At 41.4% G+C, this 20,842-nt stretch overlaps 1 protein-coding gene across 2 annotated transcripts; it reads left to right on the top strand.

The window, feature by feature from the left end:
* The first annotated feature begins 7,724 nt into the window (after nt 1–7,724).
* On the top strand, nt 7,725–20,842 carry SPATA24 (spermatogenesis associated 24). 2 transcript variants are annotated; one of them, XM_027856605.1, is made up of 6 exons: nt 7,725–7,885; nt 13,371–13,436; nt 13,691–13,821; nt 13,924–13,994; nt 20,119–20,221; nt 20,376–20,842. In XM_027856605.1, the coding sequence occupies exons 1-6, from the start codon at nt 7,769–7,771 to the stop codon at nt 20,503–20,505; spliced, it is 618 nt and encodes a 205-aa protein (XP_027712406.1). In that variant the 5' UTR covers nt 7,725–7,768; the 3' UTR covers nt 20,506–20,842. The 2 variants fall into 2 exon arrangements, with proteins under 2 accessions (XP_027712406.1, XP_027712407.1); XM_027856606.1 differs by having other exon boundaries at nt 13,769–13,821; nt 20,376–20,841.

Raw genomic sequence — 20,842 nt, 5'->3', positions numbered from 1 at the left:
TAATTGTCTTACGAATATAGTGCTTGACATGTAGTAGACACTTAATAAATCTTTGTTGACTTGTTGACATATAATCATAACAGCTCTTGAAGCAGGCATTACAGATATTTTTATCCAAATTTTATAAATGGGGGAATAGGGCACCTCACAAGTTTAGGTGAATTTGCCTGAGGTTATACCATTAGTAGGTAGCAAAGCCAGGATTTAAACTCAGATCTGACTGCAAATCTGATACTCTTTCTTAGACCACAGTTGCCTCTAGACTACTATAGATACACTACTATACAGATACACAGCCAACCTTGGGTATTATTATTATATCATATTCTTACTTTGTGATGTTATGTTCCCTAGATCTGTGATTGGCTGGTGAAGATATGTGTTGTGATGCATGAAGTTGGATGTCTATGAGACACCCTCTTCCCTCCCATCAGATTAGGTATATATTGTATGACCACACTGGTGTGCAGGGGATACGGGAATAGGTTTCTTCCTTGCTCATCACTCCCCCCCCCCCCCCCCCGTCACACAGGCTGCTGGGGAACAGTGCTCTCTAAGTTTTTGGCCCAGGTAAGTAAATAGAAAGCGAAAAATCAGTTGAGTTGAAATGATTGCCCAGAGGGTATACAATGTGGTGCTGTGATGGATTTGGGATTTTTATTGGTGTGGAATATTCCCTTCATAAGTGCAGATTACAACCCTTCTGTTTTTCTTTATCCTATGTAATTCTTGTATATGCCTTTAGATGCTATATAAAGGATCTACCTAACTCGCTGAAGATTTTTTTTCAAGGTTGTTTTAATACTTCAGATAATGAAGCCTTTAAAAATAAATGACAGTTTTTTAAAATACATATTTTAGATAATGGATTTGTACCTGGAATCCCTTCTATATATGACAGCTCCAACCTCTTATTTTGGTCATACACATCCTTGGTAATGCCTTTTGTAGTAACTGTGTGCAAGTCATTGTTGGTAATATGCTGCAGCTTACTTAAACCTGTAATTTTGATTCTTCTGAGATCATGGTGTTACATGATCCATAGCCATATGGTATCACACACTGGCAAAATACTATTGTTTAAAAAGATAGGTTTTGTTTTTTGTTTTTTTTTTAAAGAGGTTGATTTCATCACAGCAAAGTAGCTTGAGCATTGTAAAACACAGGTGGACCATTTAAATGTGGTCCAACTTCATTTTCATTTCTGAGTCCATTCTGGGATCCATCTATACAGCACCTGTCATGCATGCACACGCACACACGGACAAACTTAATGGGCTCTCCATACACTGCTTGTCAAATCTGACCAATGTGCATGTTTTAGCCACATGGGTTTTTTTCAGCATGAATGGCTAGGCTAACCTGTTAATACATTAAGAGCTTTCAAATAAAAGCTTTGACTCTTTCAAATGACTGTAGTGTTCCTTATGCATAGGTAGCTGTCTTCTGTGACATTGGCAAACACCCTAAGTGAACATAGACCATTTTTTACCTTAGGTGATGATGATTCATATGTACTCAATGTATCATTGAACAAAAGTACTCTCTGAGGTTGCATTTGCCATAGAATCGTGTATAATTTTAACGTGTGTGGAAGACACATTTTGTTTAAGGAAAGCTTTTAAGGTAGCTTTTTTCTTTTTATCGAATCAACAAAAGCCAGAGTGAAATCTTAGAGTCTCTACACCTTTAAGCTGTGAAAGATGGGTTTTGTGGTAGAAAATCATCTTTTAAAAAGCCTGGCAGTTTCATTTTTGTGTTTTCATAAAGGATGTTTGATTTTTTTATTTTTATTTTTTGCCTAAGACCACTCTTGTAAATAATTTATACTGATAAGAGAGGAGGCAAGGAGTTGTCTTGGCAGTTTCTGCTCAGTCACTTTTTTATTATAACTAACATTTACATTGCACTTCCCAAGTTTGAAGAATGCTTTAATCCATTATTTCATTTGAGCCTCATTATTGTCCTATAAAGGTAAATGTTACAGACGTTATTCATATTTTAGGGATGGGGAGAAATTAAGTAACCCAGCCCTGGCATAGCTCTTTTCAGACTTGTCTTTTCCCTCTGCTGCTATTTGCTGTTTTGATATTGCTTGCAATGTTTTGCAAATCCAGTTTGTACTCTAACCTAGAACCAGTCTTTACCTACCATATCTCTCTAATTATTAGTAAGAGCAAACTTTGCTTCTTTACGGGGTCAGCCCCCTCTTGTCAGTACTATTTTATATTAGTTAAATTTCTCTCTGAAATGGTAATAGTGTCACTTTTGTCATTTTCCATCCTATTTCTTTGTATTAACATCTTGCTTAAACAGTTTTAGTTGATACTACTGTAACTGTCTATGTATCTTTTCATCTTTATCCTTTCTGCTAATGTATTGATTTTTGATCTTTACTCTGATCTTTGATATTTAGGATACAGTGAGGTACCGAAAAGTCCTAGCTCTGGATTCAGGGGAACTAGGTTCACATCCTAATTGTAATGTTCATACTTAAATAATGTGTGAGACCAAGTCACTGAACTACTCATAAAATTAGGGATTTGGACTAAATGGCCTCTTGGGGTGTCTCTTCCAGCTCTAGACCCATCGGTCTGATCTGATTTTGTAATGACGCCTATGTTAATCAGTAATTATTTCCTTAGTATGTCTATATTTGTTTTTTTGTAATATTATTCAGTAATCCCCATCATCCAAATCTTCTGACATTCTTCTCAAAGAAAGTATTCATGATGTCTGTACATTGTGGTGTGCCACTGACCCCTACCACAAACATAGGCTTTGAGTAAATAAACTTTTGGCTTTGTTATTCTTGATTCCAAGTCATATTTTTTTTTAGTCATTAAGCTTGCCTTTTATTTCTGGTGTTTTAGGGCAAATTGAGAAGTTGCTACACTCCATGATTTCAAAAAATCTAGAAAAGTGTAACTTCCAACTCTTTTAAATGAGATGATATTTGTAAAGTGCTTTGCAAATTTTTTTCTCTATTAATTATTTATTTTTAGTTTTCAACATTCACTTCCACAAGATTTTGAGTTCCAAATTTTCTCCCTATCTTGTCCCTCCCCCCACCCCAAGATGGTGTGTATTCTGAATACTTCTTCCCCTAATCTGCCCTTCCCTCTGTCTTCTCCCCCTTTTCTTATCCCCTTCCCCTTCTATTTTCCTGTAGGTCGGGATAGATTTCTGTACCCCATTGCCTGTATATCATTTCCCAGTTGCATGTGAAAACAGTTTTTTTAACATTTGCTTTTAAAACTTTGAGTTTCAAATTTTCTCCCTTCCTCACTCCCCACCCACCCTCATTGAGAAGGCAAGCAACTCGATATAGGTTATACATGTGAAGTCATGCAAAACACTTCCATAGTAGTCATGTGAAAAACTAAGTACATATATATATATATATATTTTTTTTTTTTTGGCTAGGCAATGGGGTTAAGTGACTTGCCCAGGGTCACACAGCTAGTAAATGTTATGTGTCTAAAGGCCGGATTTGAACTCAGGTCCTCCTGAATTCAGGGCCGGTGCTCTATCCACTGCACCACCTAGCTGCCCCTGAAACTAGGTATATTTCCCTTAATGCTATCCTGCCCCCCATTTATTCTATTCTCTCTTTTGACCATGTCTTTCCTCAGAAGTGTTTGCTTCTGATTACCCCCTTCTCCAATCTGCCCTGCCCTCTATCATCCCCTTCCCCCTATTTTCCGTAGGTAAGATAGATTTCCATAGCCAATTGAGTGTGTATGTTATTCCTTCCTTAAGCCAAATCCAATGAGAATAAGATTTAGTCATTCCTTCTCATCTTCCCCCACCTCCTCTCCACTGTAAAAGCCTTTTCTTATATGTTTTACTAAGTCATATTTTCTTACATAATTTTTTCATTGATCTTGCTTCTGTTCCTACCTTCGTATTGAAGTCATCAATAATAAAGATATATATGTGTTAACTTAGGAGAAGCAGAGTGGTACAAAGAAAAGAGAATCCCATTTTTCTTGCCCATACCATTTCATGAAATAATGAGGTTTACAAAACACATAGGTAGTGCCGTGTGTACAAAGTACTGTACTAAAACTGAAGTTACAAAGACAGAATGTAAGTGCTGCTCTAAAAGTTCTTCTAGTGTAATCTGGGTGTAAGGAAATAAATAATCGTGTGATACGTGAGAAAAATCCAATTTCTGTTGCTTACTTGCTGTACCACCGTAGGCAAGTCACTCAACTTCCTTGGGCCTCAGTTTACTCATCTGTAAAATAATGGCTTGGGGAAATGGCCCTCTGGGACCCGTGAGTCTCAAAACTAGATCCATGATGATCCTATTTAGTTTGGAGGATTTTGTCAAATCATTCGTAGAATTTTTTTATTTCATCTTGTGCAAGAAAAAAAAACGGTGACACATGGGCCATAATTTCTCCTTGATGTGTAGTCTATTTACTAAATTCATCATAACCACTTGAAGGAAAGACAAGTGTCAAAACCCCGTGAAATGATACTTTTGTGTATCATTTTGAGTGCATGATGCACCAACCATGCCAACTCCTTTATTTGTGTCGTCTCCAAGGAGAACTTAGGAGCAACCTTTCCATTGTTCTACAACTTCATTTCTTCCTGTTTCATTTGTGTTGAGAATGTCCATTTGAACCGGGTTGTTTCTGCTAGTAGGGAATCAGCTTGTTGGTTTTAGATGAAGATCTCACATTTAATTGTTTTAGCCATATTAAATGAGTGTTTGTTAGATGATCCTAAGAACTGTGTGATTTTTAATACCTTTGATTCCTCTACCATTTTCCCCCGTCATTGTAAAAGAGGAACCATGCAGGTCTGAAGGCAGTTCTTCTCTCTTTATCTATTTTGAAAGTCACCATGGCCAAAAAATTCTTTACCTAGTATGGTCAGTATTCTGACTTCTCTGTACTTAGCTATACTGTTCCTTGCATAGCAGATGATTTCTGTCATTGGACCAACCTTCAGGACCTTGATAGTACAGCTTGGTAGAACCTGCCAAAACTTTGATTCTATTGACAACTCTCAGGAACCCAGGGTCACCTCCAGATCACAATAAGGCATCAGAAAGAATGGGGGCTATAAAAAACAAAACAAAACAAAACAAAAAAAGACACACTAGGTCATGGTCATGGCCCTGAAAGGTGTACTGTACATTGTATGCTTCTTGATCCAGATTGAGAAGTGAACTATACAAGCTGGGCAGGATTACATGCTTCTTCCTAGGAATTTGCCTAAATCAATCAATAGACATTTTTTTAACCCCTTCTATTTGCCTAGCCTTGTACCTAGCCACTGTGAGAAGGAGATACAAGTTAAAATAGAAAACACTGCCCCTGCCTTCAAGGAGATCATGATCTTGTTTGGGAGGCAAGGATATTCACAGAGACCAATACAAGACAGGAAGGAGGTATTAAGTGTCAATAAGCAAATAGGTATTGACATGCAGGGTCAGGCAACAAATTGTCTATTTGACCCAAAATCCTTTTGTCAATGGAGACCCCAAGTTGTATTTCTTGTCATGGTCTGGTATACTCTGTTGTGCATACCTTTTGAATCTATGGTTTCGGCTACCTTTAGGAATCATAGATGGCTGGGTCATTTCTAACCCTATTTTGAATTAAGTGCTAATAGGCAAATAGATATTGACTTACCAAGTCAAACAACAAACTGTCTGTTTGACCCAGGATCCTTTTCCCAACAGAGGCCCCATTTTTCTTGCCCATCTCATTTCATGGAATGATGAGGTTCACAAAACAAGCATGTAGTTGTAGTGCCTTGTGCATTAAAACTGAAGTTACAAAGAAAGTATGTAAGTGCTGCTCTAAAAGTTCTTACAGTGTAATCTGGGTGTAAGGAAATACATATAAATAATTGTGTGATACATGAGAAAATAACATAAGGACAAAGGATAGCCAGGCAAAGTGACAGGAGCCATTTGAGAAGGGACAAATAATCACTTTCACCCTGGGAAAGCAAGTCTGTACATGAAACAGACCAATTAAAGGCTGGAAATATTTAAACACTAATAGGCATGTAGGTATTACCACAATGGATCAAACAACAGTCTACTTGACCCAAGACTGTTGCCAATAGAGTTCTCAAGTTATATTTATTTCCCAGGGAGACAACCTGGTGGTTCCCTTTGTCAAGAAGGCTTCATGGTGGAGCTAGCAGTACCTGAAATGGACATTAGGACAAAGGACTACAACAGATAGAAATGGCAGTGAGTCTAGGCATAGGCAAAATCAAGGCAATGGGGAAAAGATGGGACAACAGTAAATGGAAAGTAATCCAGTTACCTAGAATGTAGAGCTTATAGAGGTGAGGAGTATGAGATAAGAGTGAACAGTTAGTGTGGAGCAGGATTGTGCAAAGGGGCTTGAATATTAGAGTCAGCTCAGATCATATCTAGTAGACAAATTTATTATCTGCAGTCTGAAGAAAGACTTAGTTTTATGTGTCCTAAACTTACTGTTTTTCATCTTTGTGTTTCAGAACATGATGAATAGGCCCATGTCAGTTAAAACTAGGCAAGACAGAGTTTCATCTTTTTAGATTTTAATTACGTTCCCTCTCACTTTTAACGTTTACAGGTTGAAGAGTTCTGGTGTGTTTTTAGTCTGTTCTTTTATGTCAGTCGACTACAACCCACTTTTCCTCTGATGAAAATGGTTTTTCTGTACCTGTTCTGGGTGTGTTATGATTTTCTCTTCACCAGTCAAAAAAAAAAAATTCCACATTAGAGCAGGTTGGGGTGTTATGATAGCTTTACATGGGAGGGCAGAACTAGAAAGTATTATGCTTAAGGCAAATTCAGTTGGGAGAGAAGGTGGACAGTGGCAGTCAGAGGACAGTTATGCAGTTGAGCCAGAAAAGGGCTGCGTCCTGTCCCCCAAAGAATTCAGCCTATCATGCCATTGATTAGAGGGAAAGGCAGAGGGAGGAGACCACCACAGGAAGGGAATTTAGATGTGGCAAAGGCTGAGGAAGATAAGGAGATTGAGAAGCACATAGGACAAATGCTGCTGTTCCAGGATAATTTGTGCCCTGGGACAAAGCCTTGTGGCCCTGTGCTATATTTGTGGCTCTGCATGAGAATAAGATAATATTTTCTGTTTTTCCTTTTGATGAACTTCTGAGAGCTTCTGTTAGTGGCAGCAATATATACAAATTGGGCTAGAGTTCTCAAAGATTAGTTTACTGAAACCTCGGGGCTTCTTTCCTAAATCATCTGCTTCACTCATCCCATTCAGAGAGGATATATCAACAATCACTCCCAGCTATGCGATAGTGGAGTCAAAAGGCCACCAAGTTCAATTATCCTCCCTGCAGCCTCTTGCCATTATTACAAACTGGGAACCTCCTAGGATTGCATAGGGTTTTTTGTGAAACTTCCTCAGGGCAACCAAAAAAAAAAGATTTGGAGACTGCAGGGAAGATGTGCTCTAAGAAAACGGGGTCAGAATGACACGGCTTATCCTGGCGGGGTGAGGTCAGCAGGGCTGTGCCTGCTGCATGCTCTGCCGCCCGCTGTCATTCACAGCACGCGACTCTCTCTGTGCTAGTCACATTCACGGCCTTTAATAAAGTCCTCTCGCGAGACTTCTTCCAGAGCAGATGGTCCTCTGAGGCCTGTTGCGGGGCAGAGGACCCGCCCCGGATGCTGTGACTCTAGGCTTTAGATGGTACAGCTCTTCTATTGGCCCAGGGAGGACGAGGAATCAGGAGGCGGCCATTTCTAACGAACGGGAGCTAGGGGCGGAAGATGGCGGAGGCTCTGCAGAATTTTCTGGAGGACGAGAATACAGTGTCTTTCGCCTTCCGACAACTTCGGGACGTAATTGGGTCTCAGGAGCAAGTGATCCACCGGCTGAAAAGCACGGTGCGGACCCTGATAGGCAGGGGGCGGGGCCGACCCCAACGTCACAATGGGAAGGGCGGGGCCTAATAGGAAGGGCGGGGTGGGGGCGGGACAGAAGGCGGTGCCCGAGCGCCCCATTCTTTGGTGTCGGCAGGGGCGTGGCCAATGGCCGAACCTCTCTTTGGCAAGGCAACTGCCTGAGAATCTTTCCGTGGAATGGACCAGCCTGTCTGGCACTGCGCCCCATCGCGCCCCACAGCCCTCACAGCTCCTCCCCAGAGTTTCTGTGCACCTGTCTCCAGTCCAGGCTCGTCGTTCTCCGCCCCCATGATACCTACATTCACAGCAGTCTGGCTCTCTTTGTCTACGGCACCCTGCGCGGGCGCAGAGCTCCACCCACCCCTCCCCACTCCCCCATCTTATCCCGAGGTGCTCGCAGGGGCTCGTAGACCTTGGCCGGGCGGTCTACCCAACACGCCGTGCGCGTCCTACACCAGTGGGTTACACTGCAGGCTTGGAGCTGTCTGTCACCCACTCAGTCATTCCTGTGCATGATACGTTTTATCCTAGCTATCCGTGTAGGAATAGGGCCTTGAGAGGGGTTTCATTTCAGTTCCCCTGTAAGGAAAACCCTCTCTATTAAAGTCGGTCAGCAACATCTTTGTGCTTTGGATCAGTCAGTCAGTCAGTAAACAGTATTTGTGAAGCACATGCTCTGGGTGCCAGGCACTGTGCTTTTAAGGGCTGGGGATAAAAAGAAAGGCAAGCACGCTCAAACTCGGGGAGCTCACATTTTAATGGGGGGAGAGGAAACAATAATAGCTACATACATGCAAGATATATATGTATATGTACGTAAGCTATACATCTATACATATATGCACATACATAAGGTAGCTGGAAGGTAATCTAAATTAAGTACCTCAATAGCTGGGAAGCCCAGAAAGGCCTCTTGCAGAAGATGAATTTGAGGTGAGTCTTAACAGGAAGCCAAGGAAACTTGAGAGGTCAGAAAGGTGAAGGGGACAAAGCACTCCAGGCATGGGGCACAGCCAGTGCCTAGCCCCAGATTATAGAGCTTTCCTGGAGAGGAGTAAGTGTAAGGAGACAAGAAAGAGGTAGGAAGAAACTGGATTATGGAGAGCTTTGAATGCCTAAATAGGACTTCATATTTAATCCTAAGGCAATAGCGAGCCATTGGAGTTTATTGAGGGGGGAGGGGGAATGACATAGACCTATGTTTGTTGTTTTTTTAATCACCTTGTGAATTGAGTGAAGGATGAATTGGAGTAGGGAGAGGAGGCAGGGAAAACAATAGTCTAATAGGCTAATAGTCTCAGAGATGTTGACAATGAACTAAGGTGGAAGCTATATGAGTGGAGAGAAGGGGAGTTCTATGAGAGGTATTGTGACAGTATAAGCTACAAGATTTGGCAATGGACTGGGTATGTGTGACAAAATGCAAGTAAGGATTTGATGATGACACTAGGCCTATGTGACTGAGAGAATGGTGGAGCCCATATAGTAATAGGGAAGTTGGGGAGAAGGGAGGTTTGGGGAATACTGATAATGGGCTCTATTACTTGGGAATCATATGCCTACAGATGCCTCTCAGTCTCTACAGCACTGAAAAATTAAGTGATTTGCTCAGGGTCTCACACAGCCAGTATGTGTCAGAAGTGTGACTTGAACCCAGGAGTCTTCCTGGCTTCAAAGTCAGTTTATCTATTCTGCCAATCTGACGTTTATTCCAGTTATTCCCCTAAAAGTCATCTTTGCAACATGCAGTGAGCCTGGGTATTTGAAAAGCTATCACGGAGGAGGGGGATTAGTTTTGTTCACCTTGGACACAGCTGTCAGAACTAGGAACAAAGGGGAGGGAGCAGGGGTGGGAGTGGGATTAGAGTTACAGGAAGGAAATTTTATTCTTAATATAAGAAAAACTTTTTAGATAGTAAGAGTTGTTCAAAGTAGAATGGGCTGCCTTGGAATGTAGTGAGTTCATTCACTAGAAGTTTCTTCAAGTAGAAGCTTGAAAATACCTACATAGATAGGACATGTGCTTTCTTTTTCAGTCGGGGGTTAGACTAGAAGAGCTTTATGGTCCCTTCCAAGTCTGCAATACTATGATGCTACATTCACCATTATCCTTTGGGTCACTTATGATTTTGATTCTGAAGAGACATGGTTTGGAGTCCTGTATAGCATCACCAGAAGGATGAGATGGGATAGGACAAGACCTATTATAGTATAGGGAACTCCCCATGAAGAAATTTCTTCCACCAATGCAAATTAGCACCTGCTCAACATTGGAAAATTGCCTTTGGGAGTTGCATGTATGAATGTAAGAATACTGGTATTGAAAAGATAGACTTTTGTTTCAGGGAGCTGCTGGAGGTGTTGAAAGTGAAGCATAATTTTCCCAATGCATTCCACCTTGCACCCCCTCCTGTTCAACTCTATCCATTTCACTGTCTTATTAGCAGTGCTTATTCAAGATGGAGTAACTTGGTAGGCTGCCCATCCATTATAATCTGGTCAATACCCATTTTCTTTTTTAAAAGGAAGTAACATTTTATTTTTCAGCTAACAAGCAGTAGTTTTACCTCCCCCTCATACACACCCCCAAAAGAAAAAAAGAAGAGAAAAACAAAACTCCTGTAACAAGTATGCATAATCAAGAAAAATAAATTCCCACATTGGCCATGCCCAAACCCATATTTCTCATTCTGTACTCTGAGTCTATCACTTTTCAAGAGATGGGTAGGACACTTATCATTCCTCTGTAACTGTGATTAGTCATTGCATTGAACAGAGTTCTTAAGTCTTTCCAAGTTATTTGCTCATATTGTAACTATAAATTTTTCTTCTGGTTCTGTTCATTTCACTCTGCATCAGTTCATACAAATGTTCCCAGGTTTCTACCAATACGCATTTTCCATCCTACAGAATCTCCTTGGATTTTTCTGTGCAAATTACTGAGCCAATCTTTTTTTTTTTTTATTGAATAGCGTTGGATTTCATTTAGGATGGCACTTCAGAGCATAGGCCATTTGCAGACAGGACTACCTGGGGCATTTCCCCATCTATAGAGAATCCTCTTTCATTAGGACTTTGGTTGGGGTCTCTCCTCAATGACATAGTCAAGCATAGTTCCCTGTTTTGTTGCCTCATTTGCTATAATCAGAATCATTAAATGAAAAGTAATTTCTGTGGTTCCATCTACCTGGTAAGGAATCTTCTATAATCTTAACATATGCACAAGAGACACTTTGTTGGAAAAGTGCTGCATTTTGCTCTACCAAGTCAAATGCTCTTTGTAGTCAGCAAACAGTGGATATAGTGGTATCTTGTATTCTTTATATCTACAACTATATTCTTGCTATGGAAAAATATCTATGAAAAGCCTGCCTGTTGCCTTATTGTATTTTCTTCAAGGCTATCCCGGGTGCATATGGAAACATTCTCATAAAGCTTTTATAAAGATTAGAATATAGACATTGCTGTTGTTGTTCAGTTGTATGCGACTCTTTGTGACACCATTTGGAGTTTTCTTGGCAAAGATACTGCAGTGGTTTGCCATTTCCATTTCCTTACCAGCTCATTTGACAGATGAGGAAACTGAGGTAAACAGTTAAGTAACTTTCCCAGGGTTACACAGCTAGTAAGTGTCCCATGGCCAGATTTGAACAAAGAAAGAAGAGTCTTCCTGACTCCAGGCCTGATGCTCAATCTACTGTGCCACCTAGTTGCCTAGAATATAAACATGTGAGTTAGTAATTGCTGATGTTCTTCTCCATCATCTTTTTTTTGGTAATAACTCTGTGATTTTTTCCTCTTTTTAAAGATTTTGAAAATTGATCCCTGAGGGCCTTTAAAATTGTCTCATCTCCATCAAGGATTTCTTCTTGGATTTGGTGGGGTCCAGCTGATTTTAAAGACTTCACTTCATCTTCTTAAATTCTTTATATATTACATCAGATACTATGATGTTAAGAGTCTAGATGTGGGGGGCAGTTAGGTGGCGCAGTGGATAGAGCACCGGCCCTGGATTCAGTAGGACCTGAGTTCAAATCCATCCTCAGACACATAACACTTACTAAGCTGTGTGACCCTGGGCAAGTCACTTAACCCCCACTGCCCAACCAAAAAAATAAATAAATAAAAGTCTAGATGTAGCAATTCCATATGGATGACCAGTCATTTCCTGTCTGTCCATGAAAATGAAATTCATCTTTTTGTGATATTGTTTGGTACTCACCTGTCTAGAACTTTGACTTTTTTTTCTGGCTCCCTTCTGGAAGAAAATACTCATGATATAGATAGTCAGGGGCTTCTGAGTAGTCTATGTGCCCTTGATCTCTTTTCATTTCTTAATCCCAAACCTCACTGAAGTCACTGAGTATTTGCTGACTTTGTTTTAAGGATCTCCTCAAGTTCTTTATATAATTTATTTCTTCATCCCTTGCAGCAAGTGTGTTGGCATATAAACTATAAATTATCTTCCTAGTGGTCGTCTTGCTTATTCTCATCATGAGCATCAGAAACTGAGATGCAAAATGATGCTTCTCATTGCCCATCCCATTCTCAAATTGCCCCTTCCAAAGATCTTCCATTTATTCCCATGCCTTCCTATCCCTTCTAATCTCCTATTCAGAAAGGGAGTCTAGTAGCATAATGGAAAGAACCCAAAAATTAGTTGTCAGAGGACCTGAGGTCAAGACCCAGCCTCCTTGGGCAAATCACTTTTCACCTCTTGGTCTCAGTTATTGAATCTATAAAGTGGGGTAACAGTCGTACCATGCCTACTGCATTGAAGATCTGGTGAGGATCACATGAGAATGTAGAGATGAAAGTGACTCTGGAAATCCTCTAGTCCAGCTTTACAGGTGAGGAAATTGAGGGCTCAGCAAAAGTGAAGTGACTGACCCAAAGTCCCACGGGTAATAAATAGCAGAGCTGGCATTCAAACCCAGGTCCTTAGATCTCCATATCCAATGTTCTTTCCTCTACACAATGCTTGCTATGCAAACAGATGGAAAAACATTTTTCATTCAATCAACAAGCAATTTTAAGTGCTTAGTGGGTGCTAGGATACAAAGAGGGGAAAATGAAACAGCCTCTACCTTCATGGAGTTTATACATTCTATCAGAGCAGAAAATATTACACCTTCTATGCATATATATAAACCATATAGACATATATACTTACACACCAAATATATATACTTCTACAAACTAAAAACCATGGTCTCCAACCTTTATAATTATATTCTGCTATTGTAATGCCAAGCCTTTCAACCAGTCCAAGCTATGACCTAAAAAGGATGGGGGATAAATTGTAAAGTACTTTCTCTCTATGTATACGAGATTAGTGTTAATATTCCCAAACCATTCATTAGCTGCTCCCATCCTACATCCCCTTATTCCCTTTTCTCCTCTGGCTTCCAAGACCTTTTTGGTCTCTGGGCTTTAATTCTCTCCCAACCCTGTGGCTGCATTGCAGATGGCCATCCAGGAAGAGAAATTTGTGAGTAAAGAAGAGTACGAAGCTGTGGTAAAGAAGCTGGAGGTAAGAGGGCCCTTCCCTCTGCTTCTTCCCATCCCTGGGAGTGGGGGTGGGAGGACAAGGGAACAATAGAATAGGAAGAAAAAAGGACTGGGATCTTTGAGATCTTTTACCCATAGCCACATGGGGGCAGGACACTAAGAGCCCTCCCCCAGACAGGAAATGCTCTGATCTCTCCAGGGCTCCAGGCAACCCCAGAGTTAGACTCATCTGGTTGGGGGGGGGGGTAATGTTAATTGAGGGATCTGTGATTATAGGAGGAAAAGGCAGCCCATGCCCAGACCAAGGGCTTATTGGCCAAAGAGACAGAAAAATTACAGTTTGCTCTTGGACAGGTGGAGGTGCTGTCCAAGCAACTGGAGAGAGAGAAGCAAGCTTTTGAAAAGGCGTAAGTGGGTTCTGTGGGAAAAGGGGGGATGGAGTAGAGGGGAGTGCCAAGAAACCAGTTGCCTCCCCCACTCACTCAGACATCTCATCCTTTCCAATTTAGGTTATCCAGTGTCAAAAACAAAGTTCTGACAGAGTCCACCAAGAAGGACAAGCTTATCACCAAGTGCAATGGTAAGGGGGAAGGCCCAACCATTTTCCCTAAAGAGGAGGACAAACCCAATCCTTGTTGGGCCATGGGGAATGAACAAGGGGACTGAAGAAAAACTAGAGACCAGAACAGCTAAGACAAGTAGCTAGAGAAATGGATACATTATTAACTGGTATTTAGATTGAAAATGAAGATATTAGAAAAAGCTAATGGGATCCGTACACAGTAGCAGCAGTACTATAAAATGAACAACTGCGAATGACTTAGCTATTCTAAGCAATACAATGATCCAGGATAATCCCAAGAGACTCATGAAGAAAATTGCTATCCACCTTCAGAGAAAGACTGATGGGAGTCTGAATGCAGATGGAAGCATACTATTTTTCGCTTTCTTTCTCTTTTTTTTAGTTGGAGTTTTCGGCCACAAAATGACTAATATGGAAATGTTTTACATCATTGCACATGTATAACCTATATCAGATTGCTTACCATCTCAGGGAGGGGAGGGAAAGGAAAGGGACAGAATTTGGAACTCAAAACTTAAAAAACAAAACAAAACAATGTTTAAAATTGTTTTTAACATATAATTGGGGGAAAATACAGTAGTATTTAAAATGCTAATTTGATCTTAGGATACATTAAGAGAAGGAATAGTACCCAGAATATTGATAACTATCACTAAGTACTAACCCATGGAGCCTACTTTGCTAACTCTACCAAGTCTTGATGAAAATAATCTACACATGCATAGAGAGGGCATCCTTAATGAAGGTGTGAGAAAGAAATGACATCCTATAGCAGCTCATGTCTTCAGCATCACACAATTAACTGGAAAGTCCAAGGAATGAACACAAAATCCCATTGTGCTTATTCTTTGGGAGTATAAACAAGTATGTGATTTATTGGAGCAAAATGCCACCTTAAAAAAAGCTTTCCACTAATAAGGGAGGTCTCCCATGCCCAAGTCAAAATCTTGCAAGATTCCTTGGAAGATGTTGTAACAAGAGTAGTAACTTTGTTTGACCCCCTGAAATATTAATATCAAGTAATGCATAAAACTGAGACTACTTGTTGGCCACCACCATGAAGAATATCTCACACAAGAGCCCAAATCAAAGAGGGGCCACCTGTAGCAGGAGAGATCCAGACACAACAGTGGGAGGGAGCCCTTCAAGATAGAGAAGGGTCTAGGGGTGCCCCTGTTTACAGATGACATTCTGCTACAAGGAAAGCCATTGACCTGGACCCATCCAGGAGAGAGAGACAGAGAGCGCAGGGTCATGCTGGGATTTGAGAACCATAAAACAATGACTGACATGTATCTGGTGCTTTAATGAAGCACTCTTTCATTATCTCAAATCTAGGATGAAGTAGGAGGTATTATTAGCTCCATTTTGCAAATGAGAAAATTGGAGCTCACAGAGTTTTGAGGGTCACACAGCTATTAAAATGGGATTGGTGCTTGTCATTATTCAGTCATTCAGTTGTGTCCCACTCATTATGAGGCCATGGACTATAGCATGCCAGTACTGTGCATGGGATTTTCTTAAAGGCAAGGATACTGGAATGGTTTGCCATTTCCTTCTCCAGCTGGATTAAGGCAAACAGAAGTTAAGTGACTTGGCCAGGGTCACTCAGCTAGTACATATCTGAGGTAGGATTTGAACTCAGGTCTTCCTGACTCCTGGTTCTATACAGGACTCTATCCACTGAGCCACCTAGCTGCCTCAGGCTTGGAGCTTATGTCTTCCTAACTCCGTGTCCAATACTGTATCTCCTCTAGCATGCTGTCTTCCTGTGACTAGAACACAGGAAGATTAGTTGAAAGAACTAGATATGGTTGGCCTTGAGAAAAGAAGACTCAGGAGGGGGATGGTGTGATAGCTGCCTTGAAGGGCTGTCATGAAGAAAAAAAATTCTTTTGGCCCCAGAGGCAGAACTAAGCACCATTGGTGTAAGTTGCAGAAGCAGATTCCATCTACAAGAAAAAACGTCCCAACAATTAGAGCTATCCAAATTAGAATGGGATGACATAAGCATTCATGGGTTTCTCTTCACTACAAGAGATCTTCAAGTGAATACTGGACATCTATTTGTTGGGGATGTGCTGTGCTCAGTGCTTCCCAGTCTTTCTTGGTCCTGTACTTTCCCATGCCCTCTATTCATTATGAAAGGAAATAAATCCTAGAGTTGACCATGCATATGCACATAAGAAATCAGATAGAGATTAATTTTTCTTCTCACTGGGTACACCAAAAATTTTGTAACTTCATTGATTGGCATGAACTTTAGTTTGGAGTTTCTGGAATATTCCACTTGAATAATACAGTTATTTAATAAAGATTCCCCATTCCCCTGTCCTTGGCAGGCTTTCTTGTATTCCATGAGGGTGGGAGGCATGCATACCCTAGGCTGGGAACCCCTCTGTACATGTTGTACAAGGCCAAATATGGACCGGAATGGCCAACCTCTGAATTCCCTTCCAACTCTATAACAGACAAAGTGTGAGATAGCAAGACCTCGGTTCAGATCTTGTCTCCATTACTTACTAGCTGTGTGACTCTGAACCTAGTTATTTACCTGCTTTAGTTTCCTTGCGATAAAGTGAGGACAATAATAGCCCCTCCCTCACAGCGTTGCTGTGAGACCCAAGTGAGGTCATGTTTATAAGCACTTTGCACACACTAAAGTGTAATGTTAGTTATTTAATAACATTTATTATTTCCCTGAAACTCACCCCCCTCCAGACTTACCTATTTCTGTCAACGGCACCGTCATCCAGGTTCATCTCCTCAGAGTCAGTCTTGCCTCTTCCATTACCCTCACGAGCCCCCAGATTCAATCAGTTGTTGAATCCTATTAGCTCCCCAGAACACCTGCCTCTTCGGTTCATTCCCTTCTCTCCACTGACTTAGCCACTTAGACCCTAATATAGACCTTTACCAACTTTTGCCAAGACTACTGAAATGGCCTCCAAACAACTCTCTGCTTTCCAATCTTTCTCTTTTCTAATCTGTCTTTCACACCACAGCTATCAAAATAATTTTCCTAAAGCAGACTCTGCTCATAAACTTTTTAATGTAAATAGCATTTTATCTTTTCCTATTGCATGTAAAGATAGTTTTCAACATTCATTTGTATAAGATTTTGAGTTCCAAATTTTTCTCCCTCCTCCTCAAAATGGCAAGCAATCTGATATAGTTATACATGTGCAATCAAGTTAAATATAGTTCCACATTAGTCATGTTGTGAATAAAGAAACAGAACAAAGAGAAGGCAAACAAAAAAAAGTGAAAACAGTATGCTTCGATCTGTATTCAGATTCTATCAGTTCTTTCTCTGGATGCGGATAGCATTTTCCATCATGATTCTTTTGAAATTGTCTTGGATCATTGTACTGCTGCTTTGCTCATAAACTTTCAGTGACTGTTGCCTCTAGGATAAAATATAAACTACTTAAATGACATTAAAGCCCTCTGTAAGCTGGCTGTACCCTAATAATATTATTACTCTTCCTGAACATTCGAACTCAACCGAATTCCTAATTGTTCTCCAAACACAAACCCTCCATGTCCTCACTGTACTTTCACACAAGCTGATCTCCATGCCTGGAATGCCTTCCCTCCTTTTCTCCCTCCTCCTCTTTGTCATGTCTTTGTCAAGGCTCAGCTCAGAGACACAACAGAGATGCTGTCTCCACTGTGAAGCTTGTTTTCCCTGATTCCCCCCATTGTTAGTCTTCCCTCTCCCTCATCAAATGGCCTTCTTATAGACCCTCATCCCCAGGAGAATGTAAACTCTTTGAGGACAGGGACTTTCATTTGGCTTTTGAATCTTCAGCACCTTCCATAGAGTCACCCAGAAAACAGATGCTTAATCAATATTTGTTGAATTGAATTGAAGATTGGAGAAGGGGTAGGTTTCTGGAGGAAGATGAGTTCACTTTTGGACCTATTGAGTGTGAAATGCTGGTGAAGCAACTGGGTCGGTATGTCTGGCAGGCAGATGGAGATGTGCTGAACTAGCGTTCAGGAGAGAGATTAGGGGCTTGAAGAGAGTGATCACGATGGTCATTTAACGTGTGGCTGGAGTGCTTAGCACAGTGCTTGCTGGCACATGGGAGGAACTTCATAAATGCTTACTGATTGACTGGAACAGATGAGGTCAACTTGGGGACATCCCAAAGCAGTGACTCACAGCTCTCATTAGTGGAAAGAGCTGTGCCAAAGTGGGTCTTTACCTGGATTTGGGAAATGAATTTCTGTTCATCATCATCTTACGCAATTCTTGTTAACTAGGTGGACAACCATGGGCTAGATGGATGAATCACCAGACTCCATAGAGGCATCATTAGTGGGTTGATGTCAGAAATCTCTTGAAGTGGCTGAAGAATCTTACCTGTGTTGGAGACTGTGGTGGTTAACATTTTTTTTTTAATCAGTGACTTGGATGAAAACATGTAGGTAGCATGTTAATTAGATTTGCAGATGACACAAAGCTAGGGCAAAGGACATTTATGTTGGATGACAGAATCATGATTCAGAAAAGAGCTCGTCAGACCATGTATAACAATGGTCTTAATATAAGATTTTGGAATCTAATAGGGATAAATGTAAAATCCTTTACTTGAGTTTAAAAGAATTGGCTTTATAAGATGAGGATGGAAGAGGCATAGCTAGATAAGACTGCCAATGAAAATGCTCCCGTGGGGAGGGCTAGAAGACTCCAGGCTCATGAGGTATGTTATGAGGCAACAGTTTGATACTGTAACCAAAAGAAGTGATGTGATATTAGGCTTCAGGGTCCAGGACGGTGAAGGTGATAAGGCTTCAGAGTCCAGGACGATGAAGGTGATAGTCTCACTGTATTCTGCCCTGATTAGCCCAAATCTAGAGTCCTAGCCAACAAGTTTGAGCCATTCCAGAGGTTGAGATAGTCAGGATAATGAGGGCACTGGAGATAATGCAATATGAAGACTGGGGTTGTTAAATCTGGAGGTAAGAAGACTTACATGGAAGGGAAAGAATCATTGTTTTCAAATATTTTGGCTGCTGTCATATAGGGACAGCGTGAGATGAGAACCTATGGTTGGCCTCAGAACAAACCTAGAATCAGTGCATGGAAGGGATATAGAGAAACAATGAAACTCCACATAGGGGAAACCTTTCTTTTTTGGGGGAGGGGAACCTTTCTAACAATTAGATCTTTCCAAAAGTGGAATAGGCTGCCTGGGGAAATAGTGAGTTCCCCTCTCCTGGAAACCCAGGGATGTTATAGAACATGTTGTTTTTTCAGGTGTGGACAAAAGGATCTCTGATACCCCCTCCAGATCTGAGATTTTGTAATTTTGTTTAACCCACACTCCTGGGCAGGCCTCCCAACTTGCCAACATTTTGGCTTCAAGATACCAGAAAAAAAAAATTTAAGAAACATCAAAAAGGCAGAATTTTATGATTCCAGTCAGAGTTAACAGTACAATTTGAAGTCAGAAGGCCTGAGTTCAAATCTTAGCCCCACTACTTAACTATTTTTGTGACCTGGGGCAAATCATTTTCCTTCAAGGAGCTTCTGTTTCCTCCTCCATAAAATCCAATTTTCTTAATTTCTGAGTGGGCTGGTTTATTTAAGGCTCCTCCTATCTTTAAATTCTATGATCTGCTGCTCCTCTTTCCAGGTGCCCAAGGTTCCATAAAGGTCCAGGTTGCTGCCTGCCATGGTGCCAGGCCTTGGCCTCTGTACATCCTCCCCTAGTAAGGCCCCACATCTTCCTGACCTTAGGCCTTTTCACTGCATCTAGAGGTCTGGAGTTTTCCCCAGAATCTCCAGGAAAGAAGCCTGACATCATTCCTTGTTAAACCAATGACTTCTTTTATAAGCAGCACAAATAGAGTGAGCTTTTTTTGATTGTAAAAGGGTTAGCTTGGAGAGGGGTCTTCTCTCTCAGGTGGACCCACTCTTTGCAGCTGAGTTACTTCTAGGAAAGCTCATTCACAGGGAGGTATAGAAATGTCTGAAGTTTGAAAGAAGACCCTGGTGAGGTAGTACTTAATTCCAAAGAAATTACCCTAATTCTGAGATTTCAAGCATTCATTCCTCTGTTCCCGGGACCCTAGTCTAGGTGTTTGATACCTCTCTCCTTCACTTCAGAAATTGAAAATCACATTATAAAGCAAGAAGATATTCTTAATGGGAAAGAAAATGAAATTAAGGAACTACAGAACGTCATCAGCCACCAGAAACAGATCTTCAGGTAAGGAATTTGGATCCTCCTTCAGGTAAGGGGTTTGGATGTCTGGGGAGGAACCCGGGTGTTGAAGGGGGAGGGAGGCACTGACTCTCCAACCTCCCGGATGGTTCCTGCCCCAGCAGCTGTCTCAGGCCCATCCCATGGGTCTCTGTTGCAGGCATCAGATATCGGACTTCCGGATTCAGAAGCAGCAAGAGAATTACATGGCCCAAGTGCTGGACAGGAAGCAAAAGAAGGCAGGCGGGCTGCTCTCCACCCGGGGCTTCAAGGGACTTGGAGACAAATAAATCTGCTTCCACTTACGTCTTTTCTCGGTCCTGACCTAAGAGCTCTCTCCTAGGCCTATTACAATAGTCCCTCAACCTTTCCCCTTTTACTGGATTTATCCACTTAAGTTGGGCTCAATCCGACCCTGCCAGGATGGTCAAGGAACCTCACTTTAGCCTCCTTTCCTCTCCCTGGTTCCCCTTGGGAAGGAGATCTTAAGCAGACGGCAGGCCCTTCCTGACCAGGCCTGGGAAGCATGCGTGGGATAGAGGGTGGGGCTAATAGGACATGACCTGATTCTGGCATTCGCCCCTGCACCTGCCACACTGGACCCAGCACTCAGAGCTCAAACAGAAA

This window comes from Vombatus ursinus, unplaced genomic scaffold, assembly GCF_900497805.2.
Source record: "Vombatus ursinus unplaced genomic scaffold, bare-nosed wombat genome assembly UNPS02011572.1, whole genome shotgun sequence".
In the NCBI taxonomy this organism is placed as follows: domain Eukaryota; kingdom Metazoa; phylum Chordata; class Mammalia; order Diprotodontia; family Vombatidae; genus Vombatus; species Vombatus ursinus.
Note: the sequence above shows the minus strand (reverse complement) of the source record. Positions and strands in the feature narration are given on the sequence as shown.

Coding starts and splice junctions, on each gene's coding strand:
- SPATA24 (XM_027856605.1), top strand. CDS start 7,769: ATGGCGGAGGCTCTGCAGAATTTTCTGGAGGACGAGAATACAGTGTCT. Junction 13,822..13,923: donor AAGCAAGCTTTTGAAAAGGC/GTAAGTGGGTTC, acceptor TTTCCAATTTAG/GTTATCCAGTGTCAAAAACA. Junction 20,222..20,375: donor CACCAGAAACAGATCTTCAG/GTAAGGAATTTG, acceptor TCTCTGTTGCAG/GCATCAGATATCGGACTTCC.